The sequence below is a fragment of the Portunus trituberculatus genome, chromosome 48 (genome assembly GCF_017591435.1).
Source record: "Portunus trituberculatus isolate SZX2019 chromosome 48, ASM1759143v1, whole genome shotgun sequence".
In the NCBI taxonomy this organism is placed as follows: Eukaryota; Metazoa; Arthropoda; class Malacostraca; order Decapoda; family Portunidae; genus Portunus; species Portunus trituberculatus.
The window spans coordinates 13,870,179-13,893,028 of NC_059302.1; the positions used below are offsets into that span (position 1 = coordinate 13,870,179).

The following is a 22,850-nucleotide window of genomic DNA, read 5'->3' on the forward strand; positions in this document are numbered from 1 at the left end:
CGCATCCTGTCTGGCGGCGGTCATTCCCAACACTGCGATGATGGTTTTATGCGGGGCGAGGCGCAGCATGGCGGTGCTGTGCCTGGCCGCTGTCTTCTCCCTGAATGACGCAACAGTCTCAGCCTCAACAGCTCCCACGGACACCAGAAGGACTATCTACCTCCCCTTGACCGACGCCCTCAGCTACGAACAGATTGTGAAGGTGAGTGTGCCTTCTTGAGCGTGTCAGTGTAAGACGAATGTTTGAGGCTTGTGTGAAAGATTTCAAGAACAGGTTTTTCTTTCCCTTTATATGTGTATAATATGTGCAGACGCTACAGAGATATCGTAATTGTTCTCTGCCTTCTCGTATCTGGGATGACTCTGCTCTCCAATATAATCCAATTTATCCTATCATCTTTAAAAGAACTGCCTGTCTGAATGATTAGCCAACACTTCAGATTGTGACTATCAGGCTCAGCAATTACAAACTCATCTTGTTTGGCTACCACTGCACATAACCCAGATGTGAACACAGCTTATCTATAACTACACACATTTTCCATTGCTACATAATCATCTCTGAGTAAGTATGAGAGTGTAAGATGCTACTGCCTAACATCCCTTTTTCTGGTAAACTCTGAAACTCCTTGCCTGCATCTATTTCCTTCTATCTATTACTTGGACTCTTTCAAGAGGAAGGTTTCAAGGAGCTTATCCTGCCTTGCGCCTGGAGCCCAAGGCAGGGAATTGGCAGCAGGTCCTTCTTTTCTTCTGTGGCCTCAAACTTCACTAGTAGTCGTCCACTTACAGCACCTCACACTAGGCAAGGGGTCGCCATAAGCAGATCAGTGTCTACCATTCACCAGATGGTACCGTGAGGGGTCCTATAGGGATGATAAGGACTCCTTCTATACAGTCTGGTGGTGAGTGGTGAGTACGGATCCCTGCTTATAATGACAGCGGGCTGAACAACTCGCCATAAACGAGGGCACGCTGTGCGCCATGCACCAGCACTGACAGTTCCAGTGGTCCTTTAAGGGGTGAAAAGGACTCACTTCATGACAATGTTTGGGGAGTGGTGTGTAGCGGGTCATTGTTCATGGCGATCAGTGTAAGGCGCAGTGAGGTTGAAGCGTCACTCGTCCCACGGGACTGAGATGGATCCTTAAGGGGTGAAAAGATTCGTCCCAGTGCCTGTGTAGGCAAGCAGACTTAAAAATCGTTTCGCTATCGCCGTTGTTGTTTTCTTCATTGTGGAAACTCGCATCGCTGTAATGGGAAATGGAATCGCATCGTTATCGTGGAAGCTGGAAATTGGAATCGCATCTTTATCGTGAAAACTCACATCATGCATCGTTATCGTATTATCTTAATTAAATTTCTTATCATTAATCGTCTTATATACCTAATAAGTAGAAGTACAAGTCCTCTATGATAAAAACCCTGACCTAAGAAGACTCTTCTCTCGTTCATTTTACCGATTCTTTCTTCCCTTAGGCATCTTTTCCCACGTCTATTCTGGGTCGTCATTTCCTTTTTACTGTTACTGATTTCTTCTCTCTCAATCCTTACATCTCATTCTTACCTATCTTCACTTTTTTTCCCCTTGACAGGCTCACTTTTTTCTTATTTTTCCTCTCTACAGTCTTATCTTCTCAGTATTCTCATCATCATTTATTCATCCTTCACCTCAGTCCCTATAAGAACATAAGAACAAAGTAGAATAAGGAAGGCTGCAGGAATCCCCCAGGCTTGCACGTGGTAGTCCCTGTATGAGAGGTGTCTATAGCTATTTCCACCTTGCATCCTCATCTATTAATTTGTCTAACTTTCTTCTGGAGTTCCCTAATGACTCAGCACTAACAACTTGGTGATTGAGAGCGAGGACACCTGCCACGTATTTCTTTTATCATAGGTCACTTATTGCCAGTATAAAGACCAACACCGTTCCGTAGAAACTTCTTAATTGCTTTTTTGTTCTTTTTTCAATTCGTATTATTATTTTTCTTTGTATTATTATTATTATTATTATTATTATTATTATTATTATTATTATTATTATTATTATTACTATTATTATTATATTATTATTATTAACAATAGTGGTTAAAATCTATTATTTCTGCAGTACGTCCTCGTATTCTTGTGTACATCTCCTTTTCCTTCACCGAGAGAACCTGGATCACAATAATCTAATGTCACGTGACTGTTTTGTTTGTCTTTTTTTTTTCCACGAGATTTGTATCCATAGATGTCTATTTGCCATCTGTTGTGGCTGCGTAGTTGCACAGTTTGTTTGAATCTGTGGTGACGTAGTTTACAGTTTAATCTTTTTTTTTTTTCTTCTTCTTCCAGGCCGGGTACGTGGTCGTGGTGGTGGCGGCAATCATATCCGTGTGGTACCTTCACTTCAGTGGCAAAGGCATACACACCATAAAGTTTCCCGGCCACCCCGCCCTGCCACCCCATGCCGTGCCCTCCAGGCTCCACAGGTGAGGTTGAGAAGATTTCCCTGCTTGTGAACTTTCTCATGACACTAATTGGAGCATACTTGTGACAGTAAACTAACCCCCTGTTACTTTGATAATGTTGAAAATAGGAAGATGATGATTAGTTATTCAATCAGTTTCTGTACATACAACACTGCTACTAGTTTTTAAAAATAAGATTCTGCATACTGTTCATAGGATAAATCACCAGCCACTCTTGAGCCAATGAAGCTTTTCTCGCTAGAATGGTTTGCAAAGATGATGATAGACAGTTAAAGTCAATGATGAACGTTTAGCTAAAAAAGAAAGGACGTTATATTAGACGAGTTGTATTTTGATTTTTTTTTTCTCTGTAATCTACACAACCTGTTAAGAACATGGTAATGTTGTTAGAGAATCGTAACTGAGTGTTGGTGGGATTTATAACACGTATGCAAATTCTGTACTGTTGTGTTCATACTCGCACACCGGACGACCAGATGTGCTTTGAAGAGAGAGAGAGAGAGAGAGAGAGAGAGAGAGAGAGAGAGAGAGAGAGAGAGAGAGAGAATACAATACATTAAAGATTATTATCAGGAGCCTCACCATCTTAGTCTCAGTGAGGAAAATACCGTGCGGTTTAGAGGCTTAGGAGTGAGGCTCCGCTAACAGATAGATAGATTTGGGATCATAAGTGTTGTTTGAAATAAAAAAAAAATTGAGTGATGAAAACGTTAAACACCTTGGTGGTGACCCTGCTTGGGAACACCACTGGCTGATGCCCTTCTAGATGAGGACTTATAGGGTGTTAAACTTTCTCTCTCTCTCTCTCTCTCTCTCTCTCTCTCTCTCTCTCTCTCTCTCTCTCTCTTATAATATACATCTTTACTTCATGTTTCTGATATTGTGTTAATCTCTTGGTAGTTTCAGACAGTTGAGAAGCATTCGAGTACTTGTAATATTACCTTGTCTGTAAAGGATGTACTGTACTAACTGGTGAGTAGTGTTACTGGAAGGGCGCGGTCAGAGATAGGACATGGGAAGGTCAGCGGCACCTTGCACCACCCTATTGTCTCTCTCACAAGCACCTACAGGCCAGCCTTGTGTAACCGACCCGTAGCACAAAGTCTTCCTTCCTCTTTGCTATGGTCGATCTTGCCAACACAGGCTCAGTCATATAGAATTCTTACTAACTCTTTCACCATTACGTTCGTCTTTTAAGGTTTACAACATTGTGAAAATTTGTTGCATAAACTCACACAAAATAAATGAGACACCAAGTCTTGCTCTCTGCTGTGGTTCATCTTGCCATCACAGGTTCAGTCACACAGGATTCTTCTCCATTATGTTGGTCTTTTAAGGTTTACAACATTGTGATTTTTTTCCTCTTGTCAGGTACAGAACTATCTAAAAGACTATTACAAAATGGACGTCATAGAAGCTTAGAATTGCTCAGCGGTGAAAGGGTTGATATCCAACAAAGCCACAACAAGCAATGCCAGTAGGAGCACAGTTCACTCATAGAACTCACCGGTCTATCTATTCCAGAAGAGGTTTCTTTTCTTTTCTTTTCTTTTTTCATTTTCTTTAACATGCGGGATTTCCTTTGGTGTTTACGTCTGTTTACGTACAGCCATTATTGATTTCAGTACATTTTTGCCAATCAAAAATGCAGGTGGCAGATATACGCATACGCACTGTACCTCTGAAATCCTGAGTGGCGTTGTCTGTCATCAGGATGGAGGACTTCCCGAGCAGCCTGCCCTTCCTCAGCCTGCTCCTAGACGCCTTAGACCTGTATCAGTAGGACGCGGTGCACCATGCTGCTGTACCTTCTGACGCGCCTCACAAACACCTATGCAATCCTTAAGTGATAAGTTGTGGTAGCAGTAGCCGAGGCAACAGCATCTGTAGCAGCAGTAGTAGTAAGTAGTAGTAGTGATTTCATGTGCTTGTTGCAGCTACAGTATTTATTTATTCATTTATATGTTCATTCATTTATTTATTTATTTATTTATTTATTCAGATATTATTCTGATTATTGACTTCTTTATCTGACTTAACCATCTATTTATTTATTCTTTTTTTTTTTTTTTTTTGCTTGTTCGATATTTTGTATGTTTACTAATTAGTTTTCGTATTTGTTTGCTAATTATTTGTTTGTCTATTGGTTACCATCAAACAAGTGACATAGCAAGTAAATGATAGATCTCACGCAGATTTCAAAAGAATGATCCGAATGTTGCCTTTATGAAGTAATTATGCTAAAAGATTCTTAATACATTCCATTGCTGCTTCTAAAAGACAACGTGATGATGACGATCAACTCTGCATTCCTCTGAATCACAAACCACCTTCACGGAACCACAACAAAAGTTGCTGGATGTCAGTTGTTCACATACTCTGTGTTGAAGCAGTTTCATTTGGAACTCCTGAGCTAAAGCAGTACAAAGTAGTCCCTATCATTCATGCTATTGTTATGTCACCTCTATGAACACAGACTTGAGAGACTGTTCGACCTTCCCCTCCTCCCCACCACGTTTTGCTATGAATAACTATGTTAATTACCTCTTTTCTTTTTAGTTTCCGTCGTCCACAGTCAAGTTTCCTGTATGAGTAAAATAAATTATCAATGTAGCATTTTAATTTCCTCTCGATCTTCCCACCAGTCAAGACCGTAGGTTGTAAATGGTTTCGCTTCCGTGTTACATCGTCTCATTATTATTTGCCAATTGTATTACTGGTCACTACATCGCTGTTCGCTCAATGTATTGCGAATTAGCGGCAATTATTATTTTATCTTACTTTATTTTTTTTATTAATTATTTATCATTTCATCTATTCATTTATTTATTTATTTTATTTGTTTATTCATTTATTTGTTTTATTTTTATTTTTATTTCATTTTTATTTTTTTCTTGCGAGTGAAGAAAAAAAAATTTTCTTGTTTCAATATTGTCGTAATCCCTCCACAAAAAGCAAGCTAGTTATGTGCACATCTGCATGGATGAGAACTTTAATTCACACTTTCACAACAAGTAGTTAGAAACCTTGTCTAGTGCAGGTGAAAGGAACTCATGTCATCATATCATCAATGTTAATCATAAAAAAAAAACTTGTATGTTTCAGAACTGCACTTCTTGTTGTTGCCGAAGCTGAATTACCTCATATATGCATTTCAGGAGCCCTGTGCCGTAATAACAATATGTTGTCCTTATGTAACGAGTGAGGCTGGCATTCTCTTGAATACAAGCACTGATAAAGTATATAATACGCTGGTTATATTTCATCTCATTGTAATAGTCGTAATACTCCTACGATCGTATTTTCCTTAGTGACATCACTGTGATACATTGATAGAATGGACGTAAAGAAAATAGAATATGAGATTAATTTGATATTTGACAAGTTTCTCAAGAGACTGTATTGCCGAATAAAAAGTACCTTTTAAAACTTGTATATGGTCATTGTAAAGATTGATCGATACTGAAGGGAGATATGGGAGGAATATAAGAACAACAAGCTAATGACCTGCTGACGTCATGAGCGCGGGGTGATACATGACGACCATTTGTCACGTCTCGCCTTGTTAGGGTTTAGATTTAGTACATTACGAACATTGTCATATCAGTGAGTAAGAAATATGTTAGTTGTGAATACCGAGAAGAAAAAAAAATTAATGACGAGTAAGAAATATGTGAGAAGAGTGAGGGGAATGGGCGGACGTAAGAGGGAATGGTGAACTTGGCGGCCTGCTCCTCTTGGGGTGGCAGTTAGCGGTTTAGCGCCGCACATTCACTGGTGTACTGCAACGCTGCGGCACGTGTGTTTCTCAGCGCAAGTTGAATCTGTTGTCGTGGCCTTTTGGACCGTGTGTGTGGTAATAGTGATACTTCCTCTGTTATAAACTAAAATGAACTGAGGGGATGAAATTAAAGGACTTCTATGTATCTATGAGGGTCAGCGATTGTTGGGAAACGAGGTAATGGTAGTACCTATATAAGCAATTATCTGGAACTTTTTTTTTTTTTATCCTTGTTTTGACCAAGGACTGAGACTGTCTCCTGTTCCATTCCTGTCTAGAAAATGTAGGTGGCCGTACTTTACCTCAGCTGGTAGCGCCGCCCATCCAAGGCCTTGGCACATGGAGTAGATTTCCTTTCTCCGCATCGCCCTTTTGTCCCAATCTTGGTTAACTGGTACGGTGGTACTCCTTTTTATTTTCAGAGTATGGTGAACCTAGAACCGGCAGTCGTCCCACAGAAATACCATGTATCATCCATGGTAAGGTTTCAAACCAAGCTCTTACAATGCAGTCAGATGCTTTGAGGTGGGCACACACACACACACACACACACACACACACACACACACACGTGTCAATTTACGACTGAAATTGGAAGTCGGTAGTTTCCGACTGAATATTGGTGCCTAGCGACTGGAAATAAATCACAAAACAATACCAACATATTAGTCTTGTTCAGTTGATTTGCGACTTTGTTTACGTTGTGACGTCACGGAGAAAGGTTTGAAAATGTGGTGTCGTTGTAGAGAATAAGATTTTGAAGTTGATGAGGGAAAAAAAAGAGCACATCTGAGACAGAGTGAATTCTACAACAAAAAAAGCTTACGCAAATCGGCCATCGATGAGATCGCTGCCACTCTCCGATGACTACTTCCCTCTATGCAGGGTGTTGTTGAAGGTGAGGATTGAATACTTACGATGATTTAATTTGATCGCAATCGTCAATTGTCACCAGAGTAAGACACTTTGTTGGGTAGCTGTTTGTTTACATCCCCAACTAGCTTATACTTCCCAGTCTCTATGTGTAAACGTGTTCCGACTAGAGGGGCTCAGTCGATACTCATAGCGACTTGCAGTTTTAGTCGCATATTGAATCCGCCTTTACTGTTTGAACTGAATAATATTGTACTATTATTTTACTGTACATGCTATCGGAGATTTTCATTTCATAACATCGAGGCTTCACTGATTGATACCTTGGAGAGACCAAGACCAATGTTCAGTTAAAGCCAATGGATCCCCAATGGATGCCTGTGCAGAATACATACAACTCCTCAAATGGAGATGAGGTGATAACGTGTTGGGGATTATTATGAAAGGGGCAAGAAAGTCTGAGAAGTAAGTTTTCATTAAAGCATGAAAAATAGTGAATAATTTATGGCCCATTATTGTCATTTTGTTTTTCTTTGCATCCTTAGGTTTGAATATTTTAGTAGATAGCATCGGGCATGTGCGCAGCGCAGTGAACGTTGGCAACGTTTGCACCAGTTCGGTACCAGCGCGGAAGGTAAACACAGGATCGAAGATGTCAACAAAAACGGAGGTGAGCACAAGAATTTTGCTTCCAATTTCACCATAAGTAGGAGAGGTACAACATGCATATCGTACAAGTGGATTCGCCACAGCCTGGGGAAAATGTGTGTGCACCAGTGAATGGAGTGAGGCCTTGGCGAGGGTGTGGTGGCAATGTGTGTGTGTATGATGAACCACCTCCGGCACCCGGCGTGAGGGAAGGCGGCGCTCCTCACACCGGGTGGGGGTTACTTTGGTATTTACCTGTGCACTCAGTGTTGGGGTGGCCAGGTGGCACTGCATTATCAGCCCAGCCTTAGGGATTAATAAGTATAAATCCAATGGATAATTTTGGTTGGAATTTACCAATAAGTAAATACAACCGTGGATCAAATTTATTTTAGATTATAAAAATCAACAACGCAATAACATAACATAACATAAATAATAGGATAACAAAGGGCCACCAGGGCCCATCTAGGTTATCCTGTATCAGTCGCACAGCGACCTCGTCATCAGTACTTAAAGATACACTTACAAGTACACAATACATTATATACTAATTCTAAATATTTGGCCCATTAACAGGGCTAAGTCCTGCAGCAAAATCCTCTACAATTTGTGGTCCCCATACATGGGGATCATGTCTTATTTAACTATAGTAAATTTCTTATAAAAACTATCATGCAGTGCTATACATAATTATAAATCTAATAAATTTAAGTGCTTATCTAATCTGTTTTTAAACATTGTCAAACTAGTGCTATTTACAACCGTCTCTGGCAATGCATTCCAGAAGTCTACCACTCTATGACTAAAGAAATATTTTCTTATATCTAACCTGCAGCCTTGCTTTCTAATCTTCCTGCCATGATTTCTAGTCCTATTTCCTCCTCTAAGGTAAAGAAAGATCTCACATCTATGTAGTTTGTATCTGAGAACATTTTAAATAACTCTATCATATCCCTCTTATACATCTCCTCTCAAATGAAAACATGTTTAATTCCTTTAATCTATCTCTATACTCCAGGCGCTTTAATGCTGGTATCATCCTAGTTGCTCTTCTCTGAACTGCTTCTAACATGTTGATATCCTGCCTATAGTGGGGTGACCAGGCCTGTATGCAATACTCTAAATGGGGCCTAACATAGGAATTATATAAGCTACGCACCACTTCCTTACTTTTATAACTAACATTTCTATTTATAAAACAATGAATTCACGATTACTCTTATAGATGCCAGTTAACTGTAATGTTGAAAAGCATCTCAGGCATTTATTCATGGTGAGTTGTTAGTTTCACCTGACCAACGATTTTCTGATGTTTATGTTTTTCCAGTGAGACTTTTTGATAACATAACATAAATAATAGGATAACAAAGGGCCACTAAGGCCCATCTAGGTTATCCTGTATCAGTCGCACGGCGACCTCGTCATCAGTACTTAAAGATACACTTACAAGTACACAATACATTATATACTAATTCTAAATATTTGGCCCATTAACAGGGCTAAGTCCTGCAGCGAATTCCTCTACAATCTGTGATCCCCATACATGGGGATCATGTCTTATTTAACTATAGTAAATTTCTTAAACTATCATGCAGCGCTAAACATAATTATAAATCTAATAAATTTAAGTGCTTATCTAATCTGTTTCTAAACATTGTCAAACTAGTGCTAATTTACAACCCTCTCTGGCAATGCATTCCAGAAGTCTACCACCCTATGACTAAAGAAATATTTTCTTATATCTAACCTGCACCCTTGCTTTCTAATTTTCCTGCCATGATTTCTAGTCCTACTTCCCTCCTCTAAGGTAAAGAAAGATCTCACATCTATGTAGTTTGTATCTGAGAACATTTTAAATAACTCTATCATATCCCTCTTATACATCTCCTCTCAAATGAAAACATGTTTAATTCCTTTAATCTATCTCTATACTCCAGGCGCTTTAATGCTGGTATCATCCTAGTTGCTCTTCTCTGAACTGCTTCTAACATGTTGATATCCTGCCTATAATGGGGTGACCAGGCCTGTATGCAATACTCTAAATGGGGCCTAACATAGGAATTATATAAGCTACGCACCACTTCCTTACTTTTATAACTAACATTTCTATTTATAAAACCCAGGATCCTATTTGCCCTATTTCTTGCTTCTAAACATTGCTTTGAAAATTTCATAGTCCTGTCTATCACTACTCCTAAATCCTTTCCCTCCTCTACTGCCTCTAGCCAACATCCCTCCATCTCATAGCTAAAGTTTGTGTTTTCTTTACCTAAATGCATAACCTGACACTTTTTAGAATTAAACTCCATCTGCCACCTGTCTGCCCATGCTATCAGCCTGTCCAGGTCTCGTATTTTGTAATTGTCCTTTTCACCCTGTATTGCACATGCTATCTTAGTATCATCTGCAAACTTTGATACTTTGCTACTAATTCCTATATCTAAATCGTTAATATACACCAAGAAAAGAAGAGGTCCTATTGATATATTTATTAATTTTCACACCAGCTCACTACCAGGTGAAACCATTTTTTTCTGGTAGATTTTGACCTTTTTTTAAAATTAATCTACACCATTTCTGTTACACATCAGGACTTCTTTATTTTTCCCTCCCCATCCCTGTCCCTTACAAATCACCATCACCACTACTCCCTGAAGGTAAACCACCCTATTTTAAGTTATCTATTTGACCCAAACTAACTTGACTTTAACCTAACCTAGTTAAGGTGACACGCACCACTGGTGCGTCTTCCTCAAAACAAATGAACTTTACCTAATCCAGCTAAACTGATCTAACCACAGCAAACTAGCCTAACCTGATTAGCAACACTAAGAAATTAATATGAAGTTGTTACCTTATTTCTCTTCATAAAATCTGACAATACAATGGACATAATTGAGGCAACATCCTGGCTGTTCACACGTCTTACTTAGACTGATTCAAATAGTCGCTTCTCTCCACAAACTATTCTGATTGGTTAGATTTATTGTGTATTGTTTTTGTTGGCCAGTGGCAGCATGCAAAAGAACCAATCGCTGTCATTCATTTCACCTGTGTGCAAATAATGTGACAATACGCACACACGAAAGAACATACCTAACGACATTCCTCAGTGCCCGGCAGTCCATCACACAGGTGGGTGTCGCCTGTTCTGTCCAAAAAGTGGTAAATTTGTAAAAATGATGTTTTTGATGTTATAAACAGTTTGTGACAGGTATGTGTGTGTTCAAATTACAGGAGATCTTCATGATTCTACCGAAGCCATACTAGTGATCAGATAAAAGTTTGTGAAGTGACATGTTTAAGAATATTTCTATTGAAGATAGATTCAAAGACTTAAGACAAACATGAGATTAAAGCTATAGGGCAGTAGTTTAAGGAATTAGAATGGTAACCCTTTTAAGGAACAGGCCAAATGTAGGTAAACTTCCAGCAAGAAGGAAAGATAGATCTTAATAGACAGTTTGAAGATTTTGGCTAGGCAAGGTACAATCACAGAGGCACAGTTTTTTGAGAATAGGAGGGACCCCATGAGGTCCACAAGCCTTCCAAGGGTTTAGGCCAGCGAGGGCATGGAAAACATCATTGTGAAGAAATTTAATCAAAGGCATAAAATAGTCAGAGGGAGGAGAGGAAGTGCTAAGCCCAGAATCATCTAAGGTAGAGTTTTTAGTTTGAAAGAAGAGTTCAGCTTTAGAGACAGAAGAGATGGCAGTGGTGCCATCAGGATGAAATAAAGGAAGGAAAGATGAAGAAATTAAATTATTGGAGATATTTTTGGCCAGATGTCAGAAGTTTTGAGGGGAGTTTGAGTTTGAAAGATTTTAACATTTTTTATTTATGAAGGAGTGTTTGGCAAGCTGAAGAACAGACTTTGCATGATTCAGGGCAGAAATATAAAGTGCATTAAATTCAGTTGATGGAAAGCTCAAATACCTTTTGTTGCCAACCTCTCTATCATGTATAGCATGAGAACAGGCTGTGTTAAACCAGGATTTAGAAGATTTAGGTTGAGAAAAAGAGTGAGGAATGTATGCCTTCATGTCAGACACTTATCACCTCTGTTATGTGTTTAGCACACAGAGACACAGAAATAGTAATCATTCCAGGGAAAATTAGCATAATACCTCCTCAGGTCCCCTCACTGGCAGAGGCAAAATGCCAGAGGCATCTCCACTTTGGGGGATACTGAGGAGGGATTGGAGAAATAGGGCAAGATACAGAAATGAGATTGTGATAGGAGCAGCCCAATGGAAAAGATAGGGTAACAGCATAAGCAGAAGGATTAGAGGTAAGGAAAAGATCACTAATGCTGGGTGTATCTCCAAGATGGTTGGGAATGTGAGTAGGGTGTTGTACCAGTTGCTTTAGATCATGGAGGATAGCAAAGTTGAAAGCTAGTTCACCAGGATGGTCAATAAAGGGAGAGAGAGCCAAAACTAGTGGTGAACATTGAAATCTCCAAGGATGGAGATCTCCGCAAAGGGACAGAGAGACAGAATGTGCTCCATTTACGAAATTAAGTTGTCAAAGAACTTCATATAGCTAGTCAGAGGAGTTAGGGAAGAGGTAGACAGCACAGAGAAATTTAGTCAGAGAGTAACTTTTAAGTCAAAACGAGATGGTGGAAAACTTGGAAGATTCAAGATCATGGGCATGAGAGCATATAGTCATTGCACATCCAGCTTTGGAATGAAAATGAGGATAGAAAGTAGGAGGGAACAGAAAATGGGCTACTGTCAGTTGCCTCAGACACCTGTGTTACAGGGAGGAAAAGAAGATGAGATTTAGTATAGTAGAGGTGGTGTTCTACAGATTGAAAATTAGATCTAAGACTATGAATGTTGCAGAAGTTAATGAAGAAAAGTTGAGGAGGATGTCAAGATATTTATGGTCAATACTGAGAGAGTGCAGTCTGACCTGGAAACATTTCTAGTCCCCTCTCCAGAAGGGAACTCTGAGGCTGATTTTGGGGTCACCATTTCTGAATTGTAAATGTGTAGTAAGTGTGTGTTGTTTTGTGTGAAGGAGAGTTGTCTTTAGAGGGCAGGCTGTGGCTTCCCTTTCAGTTGCGAGAGACAAGGAAATGTTCAGCAAGTTCACAACTAGCTTTGATGGTAAGTTTACAGCTCCCCCTGAACTAGTCTAGATCAGAACTAGTGCTATTAGACTTCACTGGGCTAAAATTGATTATTTTGGCAGGTGTCTACTACCTCCTCCAACCAATTCACACCATGTTATGAATTCACACCATGTTGTTCTCTATCATTTTAATTGCAAATGGATAGTTTTCAAGTTATGACCTTTCAACTTGTGCCTACCTCTCATTCCCCCAACTATCTTGGGGCACCTGTGGGAAATCAGGGTTTGTGGGTGGGGGAGCATTGAATTGATTGACAAGCATTGACAAAGAGGCTGGAAATGAACAAAATCACTTAAAAATCTTTTGAAAATACATAAATTTTACCTTTAGTGGTTGTGGCTGTGGCTGCCACGAACATTGTTGTGCTTTTAGTGAGCAGCATTGCCAGCAATCAAGGGTTACTAACCTAACCTAACATTATAATCTTCTTGCCATAGATAGGGGGGGCTATACCTCCCATTTGATGCCCCCCTTCCAAAACTTTGTAAGCATTATTTTTTATTTTGTTTATTTATTTATTTATTTATTTATTATTATTTTTCTTTTTCTTTTTTTTTTGCTGTTGAATTTGTCTTCAAACTTTTCAGGTTACAGAGTTGCGAGAGAAAGGAAATGAATGTGTCCGTGCAGGAAACTTTGCTGAGGCAATACTACATTACTCTCATGCAATCAAGCAGGATGGTTCTTCCCCTCAGCTGTACAGCAACAGATCCTTTGCCTTCCTGAAGCTTCAGCAGTATTACCATGCCCTTGAGGATGCCAATGAAGCAATACGACTTGACCCTACCTGGGCAAAAGTGAGTTATTGTTACATGATGTATATATAGTAACAACTTTTTGTTTTTATGAATGTAAGTAATTAGAAGAATACTTGAATATTATTACAAAATATCAACATAAAAGAAAATCAAAGCTGCAAGCCTGCATATGACGAATTATTGATATATAATATTAGTAATTAAACTTACTAAATGCTATTATCAAAAAAAGTAGCAAACCATGCATAGAAGAAAATGGTTAGAAGACTGCTCACTAAAATATGACTACTAATGTTTCTTTAGGGTTATTTTCGTCGAGGGGAAGTCGAATTTGCAACAGGCTTGTTTGACCATGCCCTTGAGTCTTACCGACGGGCCTCCCAGCTGCATAATGACCCCACATTACTGGAATGTGTGCTAAAGGCTAACAGGGAATTGACTCGCCAGCAGAAGGTATTTTTTTTATCACAGCTTGATATCAGTGAAATCTATAGAAAAAACATATTTATCAGTTTTGGAGAGAGTATATATAGAATAGCTTTCCTTGGCTACTGATATTTTTCTCAACTTAGTAAATTTCCCATAACTTTTTTTTTCTCTCCTGTATTCAGTCATTTTTTGTATGATCATAAAAATATATTGTATGCATAATTTTAATGAGCTTAAGTGTGTAAAAATCTATGATATTTAAGAGTAATCTGTCAAATCTTTCAAAATAACAAGCAGGCAGTTAAATGAGAGGAAGAATGTTTTTCTGTAGATCACCACCAGTTGATTAAAGAAGCTTGTATGAGGGTGTTACCTAATTTTCTTCAGATCTCTTGCAACTCTTTTATTCATATCCTGTAGCATGTTTAATTTCTCTTACTAAATAAGCTAAGGAGTTCATTATCATTATTTCCTTCATTGTTTGTTTCACTTCCAGGTTGACCAGCAGACTCCTTGGGTTGGGGCAGGAATCGGTTTGATCTTGGGTGTGCTAGTGGTGGTTGGAGATGCAGCTGTAGCAAATGCTTCCATTCTTACGGTGAGATGTATTGTTTTTCACTAGATTTTTAGATATATTCTTAAAAAATGGTGATAGCCAAGTTACACTCATGATCTTCATAAACCTATTAAGATACCACAGCAGTAGTAGCCTGGGAGTAAGCACCTTATGCAGACAAGTGAGATGGAAAGGAAAAGGTTTCGGACTTAGGATAGGACTCACACTCTCTCTCTCTCTCTCTCTCTCTCTCTCTCTCTCTCTCTCTCTCTCTCTCTCTCTCTCTCTCTCTCTCTCTCTCTCTCAATTAATTCCATTGTATGCCATATTCATTAGCGTGGAAAAAAATCCAGGGTAACACACAGAACATAAAACTTTGAAACATAGGAATTTGCAGAAACCAATTTGACTTACAGATGGCAGCTTCCAGTCCTAAGTATTCTTGAACGTATTCTGAAATAGATACAAAGTATTTCTTTAGAATTTATTTTTTAGGCTCCTTTACTATAAAAATTAAGTTTTTAATGACAGTTTTATAGATTTTTGTCATTGTTATAAATTCACTGTGGCTAAGCTTGTCTGTGATGAAAAGTAAAAGGTCTGAGAGGCACTGTGGCTGGGATGTGAGGTGTAGCTTCCCTCAACACAGAGTGGTGGTATGCAGCAAGCAGAAACACTGCTTGGTACTGCTACACCACCTGTGGTATATAGTACTTTGGTTTAAAGACTGGGGCATGACTGAAGAGTGTCATTGCTCTTTGAAATAAACCTTACAGCTGAAATCTTGGTTGCAGTGATTTGATGAAGCTTTCTCAAAGCTTCTGAAGAATAAACATACTTCCATGAGTTCACCTCAAGATCTTCATAGTGCCCATAATGCAATACTTGTGTTGTCTTATGGGGACTGTGGAGCCACACTGAGGCAGCTACACCCTACCTGTGTTCGCTTGCCTTGTTGACTTGAAAAATGCTCTGAGCCAAGCTGATGCCAATACCAGTGGATTTAGAAGTGAGCTTAACATTACTTAAATTTTTTCAACTTTGGAGAGAGAGAAGGGGGGGAGATGATGAAGGAAGTGGAACATTTGGATGGGGACTAGGGATATGGAGGGGGAGGAGGAGGTTGATCTATGATAGTATCTGTAAAAGGCTGCTCTAGACAATTGACAGCTGCCATGAAAAAAGTATAGCAGATATCACTTTTGTTACAAACATAGTTAGGAAAACTATTTCTTCAAATAGGAAGCAGACTGTGTCTGGAAGGGTTTAAATAATTCACTACTTCCTCCATAGAAGAAGCAACGCATCAGTGTATGGTAAAGGACGTTTAATGCAGATATTACATGAATTTTTCTTAAGTAGTTTGGTTAATCTCTCTCTCTCTCTCTCTCTCTCTCTCTCTCTCTCTCTCTCTCTCTCTCTCTCTCTCTCTCTCTCTCTCTCTCTCTCTCTCTCTCTCTCTCTCTCTCTCTCTCTCTCTCTCTCTCTCTCTCTCTCTCTCTCTCTCTCTCTCTCTCTTTCTCTCTCTCTCTTCATATATTGTTTCAATCAGAGATGTCAACAACATAAAAACAGTAAAAGCTAGTGAAATTATATCACTCATCAAATAGGAAATGTATATTTAGAAGTAATCAAGGGAAGTAATATTTTATAATTAATGTGTAAGTATTTTTGCAGCATCCAGTTCTTCAGTCACTAGTGACCATTGTGTTCTCCTTGCTGGGTCTGGGTCTTGGATTCTGCTACAGAGCATACATACAGAACACCAGGAAAGCTTTACTAGAGCGCCCTCTGGACCTAATGGGTAAGTTATAACCTTGGTGCATTTAGTTCAGAATGAAATACTGTTCAGTAGTGTTGTATTTACTGAAAGGTGTAATTTCCAAAACATTAGTTTTGAGTGATAATTTTTTGATAGATGAAATAGTTTTCCATTATTTATTTTAAGACAGAGATATAGCTAGTGTTTCTGAGTGTTCTTTGTATTTAAAAAAAGAACTACAAAGAATAAGACTGAAAAAAAACAACACTCCATCCATAGAAACAGCTTTAAATAATGAGAAGGAACATATGAAACATTTTTGTCATTTTTCTAGGATCTCTTGTGGAACAAAATTTTCACACTTGGACTTCATATCTTTAACTACCGTCCCTATTTTTCTCCCCGTCAAATAATTTTCTATCCATCTTAATGTGCTTCCTTTTAAGCCACCCTTCTCCTCTAACTTCCACAGTAATCTTTCATGTGGCACTTTATCAAACGCCTTTTCTAAATCCAAATAAAAACAGTCAATCCATCCCTCTCTCTCTTGTACTCTATCAACTATTCTAGAGTAGAAACTCAGTAAATTTGTTACACACGACTGACCTTTTCTAAAACCAAATTTGCTATTTGATAATAATTTGTTGTCTTGAAGGAACTCGATCCAATGTTTCTTTGTTACTCTTTCACACATCTTGCATATTACACTAGTTAGTGATACCGGTCTGTAATTTAAAGATTCTTCCTTCCTTCCTTTCTTATATATGGGAACCACCTCAGCCCTTTTCCATTCTACTGGTACTGTTACATTTTCTATTCAGCATTTTATGATGTTGTATATAGGACTTGCTAGTTCTTCACTACATTCTTTTAATATTCTGTCTGAGACTTCATCCGGTCCCAGTGCCTTCTCTTCATCTAATTCTGTCATCAACTCTTTTATTTCAAGCTTGGTTACTTTAATCTCTTTCATATAGACAGTCTCTCTATTACCCTGTGGTCTTTCGAATTTGGATTCCTTACTAAAGACCTCCTTAAATTTACTATTTAACAGTTCTGCCATACTTTTTGGGTCTTCCACCATCCTGTTCTCTCATTTTAACCTTTCTATTGTTTCTTTTTGCCTTATTTTTCAATTTATGAATCTGTAGAACAATTTTGGTTGCTCCTTACATTTTTCAACTATGTCCTTTTCATAGTTCCTTTCCTCTTCCTTCCTCACCTTAGCATATTCATTTCTTGCTGCTTTGAAGTTTTCCTTATTTTCTGGATTTCTATTTCTCCTCCACCTTTTCCATGCTCTATCTATCTCCCCAGGCTTCTTCCCCCATACCACTTTCATAATTTTCCCAGTCCACCTCCTTACAGTTGAAATCTCCTTCTAATATCACTTTTCTCCTTTCTTTAATGATTCTCGTTAGGCTCCTTATTGTGTCATCTATCATGTCTTTATATTCTTGATTGGTCCATGAATTTGTTTTTGGTGGCACATATGTTCCAATGATTGTTAATTCTTTTTATTAATATGTATCTTAATATACAGTACTTCTGCTTTTCCTTCCCCACAGTCGACTTGGTTTACCACCATCTCTTTCCTTAACATCACCATGACTCCTCCTCCTCCTTTACCCACTCTGTCTCTCCTCCATATATTATACCTTTTATCTATGTCTATTTTTATTGCCTCATTTAACTTTGTTTCCACCAGGCATACAATATCTGGTTCTTCTTTCTTTATGTAATCTCTTAATTCTAATTTACTTGATAAAACCCCATCTATGTTCGTATACATCATTTTTAATCTCTTGTTCTTATCATTTTTAGTTAAACTTGCTCCATTTTTTTCTCTTCCTTCTCTTTTATATACCATTTCCTTATCCTGTCTCCTAGAATTCTCCCCAAAAATGCCTTCTCCTCCTCCTCTGACCTTTCATTATTTTTTTCCTTGCTTCTGCCACCAGTTTGTTGTGTCTCTTCCTTTCTTCCTCATTTCTGTTTATCTTTATATATATATATATATATATATATATATATATATATATATATATATATATATATATATATATATATATATATATATATATATATAAGGAAGAACAAAGAGCAGTGACCCGATATCTCTGGTCAGAAGTAGTGTCAGGGGCTGAAATTCATCGGAGGCTTTTAGCACAATACGGGGACAGTGCACTACCACGTAGAAGTGTGTATGAGTGGATTGAGAAGTTTAAAAGTGGCCGGACGAGCGTGGCGCATGAAGAGGAGCAGGACGCCGTTAACCTCCACCACTGATGAGAAGATTCAGCAAGCTCGAGAGATGGTAATGGCGAACCGGCGAGTTGTCATTGATGAGGTAGTTTGTTCTCTGCAGATTAGTCATGGTTCTGCCTTTCAAATCATCCACGATGAGCTCGGCTTCCATAAAGTCTGTGCGAGATGGGTGCCAAGGGAGCTTACTGCAGAGCACAAACGCAAATGTCTTGAGGTCTGCCAACGTTTACTATATATCGCTACAACAATGATGGCGAGAGATTTTTTTCAGTATTGCCACTGCGTTCTGCACATGCGTGCTTATAGTTGATACTACTGTGGTCATGTGATCAAAGTTTGAGCCTGATCGCGCCATTTTGCTTTCTGTTTTACTGTGTAAACATGGCCGCTCCACTAGCAGTATGCACCAAGGAAGAACAAGAGCAGTGACCCGATATCTCTGGTCAGAAGGAGTGTCAGGGGCTGAAATTCATCGGAGGCTTTTAGCACAATACGGGACAGTGCACTACCACGTAGAAGTGTGTATGAGTGGATTGAGAAGTTTAAAAGTGGCCGGACGAGCGTGACGCATGAAGAGGAGCAGGACGCCCGTCAACCTCCACCACTGATGAGAAGATTCAGCAAGCTCGAGAGATGGTAATGGCGAACCGGCGAGTTATCATTGATGAGGTAGCTTGTTCTCTGCAGATTAGTCATGGTTCTGCCTTTCAAATCATCCACGATGAGCTCGGCTTCCATAAAGTCTGTGCGAGATGGGTGCCAAGGGAGCTTACTGCAGAGCACAAACGCAAACGTCTTGAGGTCTGCCAACGTTTACTCGATCGCTACAACAATGATGGCGAGAGATTTTTGAGCAGAATAGTCACAGGCGATGAAACGTGGGTCCATCATTATGAGCCAGAATCCAAAAGACAGAGTATGGAGTGGAAACATCCTGGCTCGCCAGCGACGAAGAAATTCAAGACTCAGGCTTCTGCGAGAAAGGTGATGCTAATCCTTTTTTGGGACTCAGAAGGACCTATACTGGAAGACTACCTGGAAAAGGGGTACACAATCAACAGTGCAAGGTACAGTGCTTTGCTGGCCAACAAATTGAAGCCAGCAATTCGCACCAAACGCCGAAGCATATTGTCGAAGAAAGTTTTGTTGTTGCATGGCAATGCACGCCCACACACGGCCGCACAGACTGTTGAAACCATTAACCAATTGGGTTTTGAGGTGCTGGAACACCCTGCCTACAGCCCAGATCTCGCCCCTTCCGACTACCATATCTTTGGACTGCTCAAAGATGGTTTACGAGGTCGGCGATTTCCTACGGGATGATGTGAAAGAAGCGGTGCATAAATGGTTGCATGACCAACCCCAAACCACCTTCTCGGAGGGAATACGCAAGCTTGTGGACCGCTGGACCAAGTGCATCGAAAAACAAGGAGACTATATAGAAAAATGATGTACTTGCTTATCACCTGGTTTTGTGTAAATACATTAAAAAACCAAGAGTGCGTATAATTTTGATATATATATATATATATATATATATATATATATATATATATATATATATATATATATATATATATATATATATATATATATATATATATATATATATATATATATGCAACCTTCTGTTTCTATGAGTTTTGTCGTTCTATATAGTATTTCTTTGGTTGCTGCTTGTGATTTTAGTAGTACAGTGCTTACTCCAATTTTGCGAGAAATGGGGCGGCATTGTGAGTGACAAATTTGGAAATCGCAAAATTGGAAGTATTATTCCTATGGGAAAAATTGAATATGGTGGACCCCTCGTATAATAATAATAATATACGGTTTATTAATTTGGCAATGTAAAAAAAATTACACTGAAAATGTACAGGGGGGGGACATTAAAACAATGAACTGAAATGCTTAACCTAACTATGGATCTAACTTAACCTAGAATTCACTTATTAATTTACTTATTTATTTAAGGCTCGCACAATAGTGGGCACCGCGCTAAGTCGGTACCGATCAGTGCGCGGTGCTCTTAAGGGCGCCACGCGATTCTGGTGTCGGGTGGCGCGAGCAGGGGGAGGCACGTCTGGGGGTAGCAGGTGGCGGAGACGTGGATGACGCAGCAGTCCTTCCCCAAATTTTTCCAAGGCTTCCTGGTGTCTTGTGGCCAGCCTCGGCAGACTCAGGCAGGTCAGGGCGTCCTCGTAGGACCTGTAGGCAGGCCCAAGGATGACCCTGAACGCCCTCCTCTGAACCCTCTCCAGCTGTTGTCGTTGTGTGAGGTTCAGGAGGAGGACCACGCTGGGGCGGCGTACATGAGCTTAGGGAGTATAAAGGTGAGGTACACTCCCCTCAGCTCATCTGCCGGTGCTCCCAGGGACCTGAGTCGGCGCAGTAAATAGATTTTGTATGAGGCTGACCTGATGATGTTGGAAACATGCTGCTTCCATGATAATTGATCATCCACCAAGACACCTAGAAGCTTGGTGCTGCGGACCACCTGGAGGGAGTGAGGGCCCACAGATAGCTGGGGAGGGGACTGCTGCTGTGGAGGTACAAATGTGCATCACCACGGTCTTGGTGTGGTTGATGGTCATTTTGTTGTCCTCCGTCCACGTCTGTAGTTGGTTAAGAGTGGACTGAAGTGCTGAGAAGTCTGGGTTGGTGTTGTTGACGGGTACGCCCACGGTGCAGTCGTCCACATACTTCCAGCGGTGGGGGGTGTGGACGAGAGCATCGTTGATAAGGATGAGGAAGCACAGAGGACCCATCTTGGTCCCCTGAGGGACCCCGCATGTGAGCTGTTGGAAAGAGGAGACAGAGCCCTGATAACGAACGGCCTGACGCCTTCCCGTGAGGAAGTCTGCCAGCCACGCTATCAGGTAGGAGAGAGACCCAGAGTGATGGCTTTATTTATCACAACAGTGTGATCAACAAGATCAAAGGCCTTTCTGAAGTCCACAAAAGCAATAGCTAGAGAAGTGTTGCGTTTGTCCAGGTGGCTGTGGACGAATTCCAGGAAGCTGACAAGGTAGTGAGATGTGGAGGTGGATTTAATATTGCCAAATTGTTGTGTGTCAATAGAGTTACAAATTTTGTTATAGGCCCAGTCGAACACAAAATCTTCACAGATAAGGCTGGGTATAGGGGTGATGGCGACTGGTCTTAGATCATTCAGTGACTGTGGATTAGAAATTTTGGGGAGGGGGGTGACGTAAGATGTCTTCCAGTCATCGGGGCAGGAATGTTGAGAAAGGGAGGCGTTGATGATAGAGCAAAGGGTGTGGCAAGTTCTGGGGCAAATTCTCTGTAAATTTTGATGGGGAGGTCAGTGGGAGTGGTGGATCTGTTTAGTTTAAATTTAAGAAGCTTCCTGTAAACATCAACCTCCTGGACAGGGGTGGAGGGAGGAGGCAGGGAGGTAGGCTGGGAGAGTAGTAGAGTGAAGGGGAGGGAGTGTCTGACAGATCGCAGCGAAGTGACCGTTAATCTCTTCGGCCGCGTTGTCAGGTGAAAGGTGTGAAACACAGGGAAGAGAAGAGGCTTGTTTTGTAAACCACACAAAGACTTAATCTTGTCGTACCACTGTCTGTTGTTAGTAAGCTTGAGATGGTGAATTTTGTCTGGGTAGTAGCTTGCCTTGGCTTTTTAATTTCCTGATAACTCTGTTCCTTAAACTCCTGTACTGGTCAGGGCTAGAGTGGAAAGCCCTGTCACGCTGACGAAGGAGTCGTTTGATGCAGGGCGTCATCCAAGGGGCATCAGATGGGTCCACTGTGATGTCCTTGGTGGGAAGTAGTGGTGGAAGGCTTCCGTTGTGGTGGTGAAGTAGTTCCGCCATTTTGTGTGGACGTCTTCCTCCTCCAGTACCTCGGTCCACGGGTGATGTGTCAGCCACTGCCCAAATTCCCTCATGGCGGAGTCAGGCATGGGCCTGTGGGATCTGGTGACAGTTGACCTGGGAACCGAGGTGGTGGGGTGGGTGTCCACAGGATGGAGAGGTGGGTGCTGCGTCCCATGGGGGGGAGTGGCTTGGGAGGCGAGTACTGCTGGCTCAGGTCTGTCATGATAAGGTCGAGGGTGGACTGGTGGTGGGTGGGGAAGTCCACGACCTGGGTGAGGTGTAGCTGGTGCAGGATTTCACTGATATCCAAGCGGTTG

At 40.3% G+C, this 22,850-nt stretch overlaps 2 protein-coding genes across 4 annotated transcripts in view; both read left to right on the plus strand.

The window, feature by feature from the left end:
* Positions 1-5,063, plus strand: LOC123498772. The gene is made up of 3 exons (XM_045246190.1): positions 1-202; positions 2,338-2,474; positions 4,188-5,063. The coding sequence occupies exons 1-3, from the start codon at positions 38-40 to the stop codon at positions 4,255-4,257; spliced, it is 372 nt and encodes a 123-aa protein (XP_045102125.1). The 5' UTR covers positions 1-37; the 3' UTR covers positions 4,258-5,063.
* A 2,594-nt stretch (positions 5,064-7,657) lies between these two features.
* LOC123498623 (STI1-like protein) overlaps positions 7,658-22,850 on the plus strand; it is a 32,608-nt gene continuing 17,415 nt past the window's right edge. For 2 of the 3 annotated variants that reach the window (XM_045245906.1, XM_045245907.1), the window contains exons 1-5: positions 7,836-7,892; positions 13,510-13,719; positions 13,984-14,133; positions 14,606-14,707; positions 16,343-16,469. In XM_045245906.1, coding sequence (XP_045101841.1) covers positions 7,851-7,892; positions 13,510-13,719; positions 13,984-14,133; positions 14,606-14,707; positions 16,343-16,469 — 631 coding nt within the window. In that variant the 5' untranslated portion in view covers positions 7,836-7,850. Of the gene's footprint in view, positions 7,799-7,835; positions 7,893-13,509; positions 13,720-13,983; positions 14,134-14,605; positions 14,708-16,342; positions 16,470-22,850 lie in introns of those variants that run through there. The other variant, XM_045245908.1, reaches the window with a different exon arrangement.